Source organism: Homalodisca vitripennis, chromosome 8, assembly GCF_021130785.1.
Source record: "Homalodisca vitripennis isolate AUS2020 chromosome 8, UT_GWSS_2.1, whole genome shotgun sequence".
Classification (NCBI taxonomy): Eukaryota; Metazoa; Arthropoda; class Insecta; order Hemiptera; family Cicadellidae; genus Homalodisca; species Homalodisca vitripennis.
This window is the reverse complement of record NC_060214.1, coordinates 65,097,321-65,107,663: the sequence shown is the minus strand read 5'-3', so window position 1 is coordinate 65,107,663 and position 10,343 is coordinate 65,097,321. Positions and strand designations below refer to the sequence as shown.

The window sequence follows — 10,343 nt, the reverse complement described above, 5'->3', positions numbered from 1 at the left end:
AATAAACTTTCGCGACTTTTAATACGGTTTATTAAGATTTTTACACAAGTATTTACCATTAACAGAGGCAAAGGTTTGATTAGCCAGGTACGGTTTATAAACATTACGTAAACCAACATATTACCCCCAACAAATACAAAAATTTAGATGTAACTAGATAAACGAGTACACACAACATTTCGAATATATAGCTTATTTCTTTAGCCTAATGTGTTAATCTCTCGGTCTCATGTTAAAAAGTCACACAAATGTTTTCAGTTTGTTTTAAAATTTATTTTTTTTGTGATATTTTCGTTGCCATTGTCGTTTTCCAGTGTACAAATGTTCGCTAACGCTCAGTCAAATTCCATAGAATGCCATGCATCATCATTGAACTCGAATTAAGAAATTAAGTTTCATGCAAAATTAAAAGTCTACAAAGAGAAACGTTCTAGTGATATCCGACGGATAGTTATGTATCGTAAAGTCTCAGCCAAATAGCATAGACGGACATTTTTCATTATGATACACGACGTAACATAAGTAGGAAAGGCGTAACTTGCAAATATTTCAAGTTTACAGCTCAATTTGATCTTCACATATCTAACGGAAAAAATACACATACGGAGACAGAGACGGAAACACAGACAGAAAAGGAATTTTGCTATAACCCTTAGTGATAGCTGAACCAAATAAACAAAATTTAAACTTTATAGCTCAATTCAATTGTGACATGCAGCATCATCGGACTTGATGTTGCCTACATAGGAACGGAGCTTCCTGCAAAATTTAAAGTTCGTTCTTGAGACATCGTGTGGACAGACAGAAGGTCATATGAGCGTAAATAACATTTTTTCAACTCTTCTAATGTTAGACTTTGTTAGCGCTTAGCCAATTATTGATTGGAACAAGAATATACAACGAACAAAGTAAAGTTTAGGGTAACAACCCATATCCTAGGTAGGGTGATGGTCGTATAATAGGGTTAGATCACAATGTTCCCTCCCCCACGGCAGAGGTAATACACGCGTTTGAAGATAGCAAGTGCTTAGAAGTAGTTGTTTGTTAACAAGCTAACTTGATATAGGGTCAATGAGATCCGGCTAGCAGTGAGAGAGAGAGAGAGAAATCATATTTTAAGAAAATTTTTTCTAGTAAACACTTTAGACGAGCAGTGAATTTAGCTAGCACATGCGTGTGTCGTGTCTCCTCCTATTCTTCCTTTTCCATCTGAGATCTGCAAATTTACACATTGTAATAACAAATAACCCCTATTTTCTTAAGTACTATCATGGATAAATTTCTGATTTTAACACTCCTAAATTGTGCTACCAATAGCGCTAACAACAACAATGACATGTATGATGTCAACGAGAAAGCAAAGCACTGTTGTTGTAACATGTATCAGCACAAGTAAGAGGAAAATTTTGTTTTATTTTTGCATGAATGGTTATACACAAAGTTGTGGAAGGGGTGTTATGTACACTCCGTATGATCGGTTATTAATATGTATCCAGCTTAAGCGCCCCTGACCTAACGCCCGTGGCTTCTTACCCAACTCGCCCCAGTACAAGGTCCCGGCCCTGGAAGTGACTATATTGTCTTCACTGGAGTCTCTATCTCCATACATGACACATATATGTCCAGTCACTAAAGGTTTTATGTCGTAAGTTATTAATGAAAACCTGACACTAGATGCTAGACCACTCCTAAAGTTGCATGGCCTCCAAAAGATCAAAAACTTCGTCTTCGTAGCTTTCCATCTTAGCTAACAAGTATACATATAAGAGATATTTATTTTTGCTTCCATTAATGAACACTGAACTTTTATAACGGCCCCAATTCAAACCAAGTGTAGTGGGCTTCAGTAACGATAGTGAATTGTAACTAATCCTTCGCTAGTGCTAAGGGACTTTCTTAAATTTATGAATATTTCATAAATATTAAGCAACATTGGAAAAACATGTACATGTAATAATGAAGTTTTTACGGTGTTTCAGTTAAATGTACTGCGATCAAATTATACTGGAAATTGCTTAACCTTTAATTTATAATATGCAGTTTATTTACTTTTAAATATAAATAATTAAGTTTTAATTACTAAAAAAAATTTTTCGTAATTTCTTTATTTCGACTTACTGATACTGAAAGATGTTACGGAATCCGGGCAAACTTAAGGTGTTGTCTTCGTGTACAGTTTTATATATTTAGTTCTACGATTGTTCCAATGATTTCAGTAGTTTTCAGAAATTTCATAACTATAATTTTTTTTTAATTACATGTTACAAGACTAGTTATGGAACAAGGACGTAGCCAGCGAGGGATCCAAGGGGGTCCGGACTCCTAAATTTTTAAATTTTCAAATACCCTTTTAATAAACGATTATTATTATTTAAATTATTAAGCATTACTGACATGTACTGCTGAAAGATCTTTCTCAACAAAGAAACGGGTCAAGAACTTTTTAAGGAATGAAATGGGGCCTTACTCTCTGTCCACTACGAAAAATATCAGCTGTCTGGACCACCCAAGATTTTTCCTGGCTATGTTATGTAATTAAAAACGATATATGCCATTCAATTGTGAGTACACTAAAACAAGGAAAGCTACTGTACGCTGCCAATCACGAATCCACTGACCTGGTGCGAGATGGAAGTGTGAGGTACTCGCCGTACACGTGCAGGTCACCAGAACCGTATATGGCACGCGCACGACAGCTGCCGAAGTGAAACTGACATTAGCAGAGGTCATTGTTAGTAACCATCCTCACGAAATTGGAAGCTGTGATGTGAAATTGTTGGAATCTAACTGAAAACCCATATTTTTATCCTGCTACTGCATTAGTCCATATTTAGAGGTATAAAAAACACATTTTACCTATATAGGCTGGAGAAAGGCGCTTGAAAGTTTGTGTGACTTGAGCTTCAAAAATTCCTACGTTTGTTTAATCGTTACTAGGTTCGATCGTTAGGGTAAAACTTTGTACTACTTCATAGTCGGTTAGTGTGCTGCTCCTGATTGGAACAGCCAGTGTTATTATAACATAGGTAATGGCAGAAGAGACGAAAGAGATTAAAGAGAAATAATAACAATAGAAAGACTTTTGGCAAGAAAACCGGTGATTCGATCAGGATTCCCGGGAGTACTCCTTTCTATGAGCAGCAATTTAAAACTGAAATAAGGAAGAGAATAGGAATAGGGAAGGATAGATTGACGCATATAGGAACAATTCAATGGTGTATGAGATTTTGGAGATTTAAGAGGAAGAGACTTTAGGAGAAGGTCTTCTAGAGACTCAAACTAGCTAGAAAAGAATGACCTGAAAGTTGAGCACTAAATTTTTAGAAATTCGATAAAGGAAGAAGTTTTAAAAGCGAAATAAGATAAAGCAAAACAGACAGTTTCTTATGAGGAAAGGAAGCACTCATGGGTGTCGTCAGATTAGCAGTAAGGGGAGAACTTGGAATTAACCAGGAAAATTTGTCACTATATGATATGTCTTACACTCAAGACACAAGAGGCAGGAAACAGGCTTCTAAAGTAATAGGAAGAGAAGTTTGTTGTTCCGCTTAGAAGATTATGAATGATCAGAAGTTGGCAAGGGAAGTAAGACAAGGCATGTACAGTTTAAAAAGGATCGACTCAGGAAAACACACTACACTTACTACTGATGTTAGGGCATTTTATTTAGGCTCTCTGAAGTAACTTTGACCACAGAACATAGCTGTGTTTAGTTAGCTTAATGGAATAAAATGAATGCAAACTTTCTTGAATGACTATTCACGGAGAATATGTTTATCGTTCGTTAAAAACTCACATTACTTAAATTCAAGCTATTTTTTATTCATAGCATATATTTCATTCCTTATTACGACTTTTTATCCTAGCGTCAAACTCATTTGTTAATATAATTACATTCTTTACACTTCTAAACTAGCTGTATGATGTGTTTAGTAACAGATCATAGCTGTGACATAAGTTTATCATAACAGGTTTGGATGAAGTACTAGGAAGTAGTACACATAATTATCATTGGCATTTATTTACAGAATTAGTTTATTGGTTGTTACCTTTAAACATTGCTATTACAGGTTGAATGTTCAAATAATTCTATTTATGATGAATTAATTAATGTTCTAATTAATGTTCTTAATCTTCTAATGTAATTTACAGAAGTGAAAATATTACATTTTTTATTTCCCTTATATGTATTTAGTTGTCTGAACGAATTTGAATATATAATGGTATAAGTTGAATAATAAAAAATACATTAATACATAAGAACCTGTAAGAATAAAGTTTTAATACAAATATTTATATTATAACGCCAAATTAATTGTTTTAATAGATTCGAATTTTTAAAACAAACTGCGAAAAATAGCCTGCTTTTTTTGCATTTAGGTAGGCCTATTAATTACCTTATGTGCCTTTTCTACCTTCTTATAATTCATGGTTTCAAACCGCCTGATAGGTTCCAGACATCGAAGTTCTCATATTCCAAAAGGTGAAAGAGGCTAGATGTGCTAATTAGAAAAAACTAAAAAAATTTCAATTAGTCAAGATTCTTAGTGACTGAAAATTTACTAAGGCACGAGCTTTCGTAGACCAAATCTTTTTACAGAGTTACAGATCCATAGGTTAAGATGTTTCTAGAAAGCAGAACCTTTTAGGATCTCACGGGTCATAGAAGCTGGAATCTTTCAGAGGCCAGGAGTATCAAAGTCTCATATAAAATAAATTTTAAAATATTACCTTTCCTTTATGATATTACAGTAGCACTATAGTTTTCACGTTCTACTGTTTAACTCAGTAGATTTATCACAATGTTTTTCATAGTTTGGTGTTATTATTGTTTAAATTGTTTTTTAACACTTCAACACTATTAGTATGGTCATGATTTAATAATAAATGCTTTTCAAAAGTTAACACAAATCGAGTATTTTGTTTAATAGGTTTAATATTAAAGACAAAAAAAATGCAAAACGTGTGTTTTGTGTCTAGTGCACTTATACAAGAATACACAGAACCGTCAACTCCGACTCAAGCCCCTGCCAGCTTTATCGCTTACCAATGATTCTTAGAAGTACACCCTAGACTGAAAAATCCCTCTGGCATAATTTCAGGTTTTTTACTTTTGGGGTAGTTAGTTAATGAAAATACTGGCGAAGCTGTTGTAAAGACAGAGTGAATACATTAATACTTGTTACTTTTACAGTTAGATGTTTTATTAAAACCATCGCCACAATCAATGTAAACATCACGGACCTAAATATTCATAATCTCTAAGCTCTCACAGTCCTATATGACAATTCGGGTTAGTGTGAGTTTGACCGTTGTTGTGACAACGACGGTTGGGCAAACTTTCGAACTAGACAACTTTATTTTCTAAAGTCAATGTCTATAATTGTTAACCAATGAGGCACAACTGAAAGAGATTCGGGTCAGCAAATTCGAGCTTTCTCATACACGCATAGTAAGGAGACAGTAAATTTATGGCATTCAATCAAGCGGCAATGTCAATTTGAGACCCTCCGGGTCAAAAGCCAGTTTTACCAATGCCGGTTTGTGAACATAAACTCACAAGTTTAACGTTTACGGAAAGTTATACACATCCCATGTTGCCTGTAAACGCGTAAAATGACTTAAATGACCAAATTCGTCGAGCGAATACAGTTTATAGTACCAAGATTAAAATATTATAGTACTTTACACCAAAAACAAAACTTTTCTAAAAAAGCGCATTAATTTTTAAAATGCAATTTTTCATGCATTTAGTCTATTATATGCTTAGGGGAATTACAAAGCTGCGGCTGAACAAAGAAAAACAAAACTCACAAAAGAGTAAATAAACATATTTGTTAAAACCGACTGAATTTTATTAAAAAATACATGTAGGTGATCACATTTTTATTAGGTTTTATACATTCATGGAATTTATAAATATATCTTCATTATATGTTCTATGTTAAAATCTTTTGATACACCTTACGGTAGAAAACATTGTACCTAGCATTTTGTAAGCGGTTTTAGTACAATTGTTAAAATTTATCATTACATTTTAGAAAATTGCTAAAGTGAAATATGTACAGAAATTTCATGTAAAACACTTTTACTTTGTTCAGAACTACAAAATACAGACTCTAAATTAACCTCTATAGAGTTCTCAGTTGGTGAAAAACGCGAAACCAAAAATCCAATATGCAAAGGAAGACTTTCATACTTTGGCAATATTTGTTTACTCCTCGTTACTTTGTTTACCTCCAGGTCGGAAGATGTGTGAGTAAACAAAGGGTTGAACGACCGCGCTGTAGTGGAAGAGGTAGCGGTAGGAGGTGAGCTATATAGCTGAACAAGGCTGGCCCCCCGGCAGTGGTATCCGGACGGTCCCGCGCACACAACAGCAGACAGGATGGTAGCAGTCATCAGCGGCACCGTGGTCAGTGACTTTAACTCCTCCACGACCAAACTCGAGCCCAAGGGACCACCGGAGAAACCATCAGGTAGGCCCTTGTCACCACTTGGCGAAATTGCATGTAAACCTGGCTGGTCGAAACCACCGCTGGAAACAGTGTTAAGAAAACACACTTAAAGTTAATAAATTTCACCCTCTGCCGTCGGGCTCAATTTGGAATGGAGGGAATATTTTTGTTCTACCTATCTAAGGGATAAGACAGATTTGTTGTGATCACCCAAAATGCTGAACATTTTAATACATACTGGAATAGTATCTGAACAATAAAATAGCCTGATAACCGTATAACTCATAAAAACTAAACTAAATTATAATACTTTTATGACGCTAGTGATTCTTCTCCATCTCTGAGAAAAGGCCTAAAGAAGTCGTTGGAGAAATTGAAAAGTAAGAATAGATAAGGTACATTCCATCTAAATGTTAAATGTTGTAAACGTTCGAATTAAAACAATAGCAACGATATGGTACAACTTAAATTTGGAACACTCTGACGTACATAGTAAAAATCGTTAAAAATTTGAACATTGAATAGGGTATAGTGTTTCATATATGAAGTTTATGACGAAACATACTAAAAATGAGTTTAGGATAAAGAGAGCTAAAAATTATGAATACAAAATTGAAGCTCTAACAATATTGTTTTTGATGCTTTTTGAGATTTAGTAGGGGGCCTGTAACGATAAAAATAAATTTGCAGGAAAACGCTGTTGGTCGTGTAATATTTTATTTCTTTCATTCTAAATCAATTTTTCGAATAAAATTGAGTGGACATGTATAAAATTAACAATTCATTATCAGTATTGAACATATCAAATTGGAGCCATTTTTTCCAAGAAGTCAAAACAACTTATTTTCATGAGGATTTTCTTCGAGAGACAATATGCAATATACTATACAATATTATACATGATAGTCTACATATCCTTTCGTTCTACTTGTTAGTCAATCAGGCAATTGGTCAGATTCTATTAAACGTTTAAACATAGTTATAAAAATACATTTTGTTCCGATACTAAAAATATTTTGAAATCATAAGTAAAATAATGTCTTTATTTACATGTGCCATTTCAACAATGTAAATGTTATCTACGACTTGGTATTCGACCATGTAGGCCTATCTTTTTTATATTCATAAAGCCAACAATTGTAGTATGTCATGGACCACGGTGACCAACCTTCTTAAACTAATGTACAATGACTGTCTAGCTATAATGTATATAGTTGAACGAGTTGACTTTTTGAAAGCAATTTTTATACAGTGGAAATAAGTACGGGAGTTGCTAGATCGTAATTTCAGTCAGGTATCTGCACATAAAGCGACATAAGTCATTAACAGTTGATCTTGGTCCAGCTAATATATTCACTGCGCGTAATTATATACGGTACTGCGGAATTATCATATTCAACAGCTGGCTTCATGATAAAGACTCTACATCATTCTTCCAACCTCCTGAAGAATTTCCCTGCACTACTTTAGTGTTTTTATTTTCAAATTTTAATAATTAGTGGTGAGATGAATACTTATGTTTGTAATTTCCTTCTTAATGATTGATAATTCTATATTAAAAAAATATATATAGTTACAGCAAAAACACCACTTCTAACGTATTATATTCATAGGAAATCACCAGACACATATAGCCAAGAAGTTTATAGTAAAACGTAAAATGTTATAAATGGTTACGTTTGTATTTTGAAACTAAATGTAGAGGAATTGTTTTAGATAAATTTATGAACACAGTATACGCTGTAAATCTGAAATAAATACTGAAAAATGTATATTGTTAACAAAATGTAATGTTTGGGTAGAGAGTATATCTCATTAAATATCAGTAAAGTGGTGTTTTCCAAATTTTACTATAGAAATTGTGAGATAAATTTACCGGCTATTTCAACTCAGGCGTTAGGTTGTTTTCTTTATTGTGTAATGTCATTACACTTTGCGCCACTAGGTGAGGGGAATAAATAATTAATGGCAAATATTTGATTTAACTGACGTTGGCAGAGATTGCCAGAAACCTACCAAGTAATGTTTCTTGGTATAAGTAGTGTTAACACATTTGTGCCAGTCTTAATATAATGTTTATTTTGTGTATTTTAGCCAAGCATAAATTGTTACCAATAAATGAAGGACACCAAATTATAATTCAACATTTGTAGCATATAAGTGACGATTTACTTGATCATTCAGACTTCAAGATTGCTCTGTATCAAGATTACTAAAATAGCAATCAGATAAACATCTGTGTTCTGAGCAAGAGCCCAATTTTGTACTTTGTAAGCAAGTAAACTCGCATTTCTTCAAATCGATAGAGAAATTTCTCCTAAGACAGAATTCAATCGTTAAAATGATGTTAAAAATATGAATGATAATTTTTATCAGAGTATATTACAGTTCGATACACAAAATACCGGTCAGTAGACACATAAATAATAGTTACGTCATCATCAGACTACTAAAGGTACTGAAGTCGACACTTTAAGGGCCTGTATATATTTAGCTGTCGCTGATTTAACATTTGTTTAAGTCACTAACGGTTGGTTGTAAATTTTAAACCACGAAAAAGTGTTATCTGACACAAAAAGTAACGTTTAATATTTTTAACCCTTTTGGTGCTCTTCAATTTCGACCCCGGCAAAACTAGTTGAAGATAGATTCTTTCTTAAGGGGTACTAATTGGTTCTCGACTCCTGGACTGTTATAAAACACAATTTTGTTATCAATCGAATAAAGGCATACCTTCATTTTAAGATAAAGAATTTATTTTAATATTGTGACTCATATGAACAGTTTAAAATTACATATTTCCATCCTCATATACGTCTATTTTTATTTTATATATCGTTTCCTTAATGATATACTATTAACAAACAGCACGGTAAGAACCAGTGAATTGACACTGGCCTAGGTCACACGTAGTTGACCACACACAATGAATTTTTGCAGAGCCTCTACACGATCGGATATTAGTAGTCTACATTAGCAGCAAAAATGAGACTTTTGGGAAATTTAAAACAGCTCAACTCACGATAATTAGAATGGCATGTTCAGAAAAACACATCTGAACAATGTTCATATATGATCTTCATGATTGGCTTCAATTTCAGGAAAATTCCTGCAAATTAAGGGAAGCAGAATAAAATTAACTTCTATAAAACGTTTGAAAAACATTTCAGAAAAAGCAAAATTTGTTGTGATGGCTGTTCTCGGGGTTTTCTCTGAGTTCACAGGAATTGCAGTAAATCTGTAATACATTCGATTCTCCGAAAAACTTTCTATCCTGGCAGGCAATGAATAAAATCGTGGGTGCGCTTTACATCGAGAGTCTGACTTTGGATCTTACATAGACCAAAACAATCTCAGCAATCATCTGCGTAATCTTTTGGATATGGATAGCACAGGCTCCAAAATTATCTGTGACCGTTGCTATTGTTATCATTAGTGTCTCAGTTGTACTTTATCCCTTGCTCAGGCCACTGGCTCATAAGTACTGTTGTTGGAAATAAAGGTATTACTCATTTACATTATGTATATACAAGATGACTGAAAGCAATGAAATACATTTCATTCACACATAAAATGTTTTTAAGTGATATTGTACCAATCACATGCCATTCTTTTAAACTAAATTTCATTAAAAAAAGTAAGTTCTAATTGTCTTAATTCGTTAAACCATTTTGAAACCCTCCCTGAAGCTGTCATGTAAAGTTTTCATTTACTTTATACCTTGCGCAGGCCACTGGCTCATAAGTACTGTTGTTGGAAATAAAGGTATTACTCATTTACATTATATATATACAAGATGACTGAAAGCAATGAAATACATTTTATTCACACATAAAATGTTTTTTAAGTGATATTGTACCAATCACATGCCATTCTTTTAAACTA

General features: G+C 33.5%; 1 protein-coding gene across 1 annotated transcript in view; it reads left to right on the top strand.

The window, feature by feature from the left end:
* The first annotated feature begins 6,361 nt into the window (after positions 1–6,361).
* LOC124367648 (putative inorganic phosphate cotransporter) overlaps positions 6,362–10,343 on the top strand; it is a 90,427-nt gene continuing 86,445 nt past the window's right edge. The window contains exon 1 of the mRNA XM_046824636.1: positions 6,362–6,479. Coding sequence (XP_046680592.1) covers positions 6,389–6,479 — 91 coding nt within the window. The 5' untranslated portion in view covers positions 6,362–6,388. The remainder of the gene's footprint in view (positions 6,480–10,343) is intronic.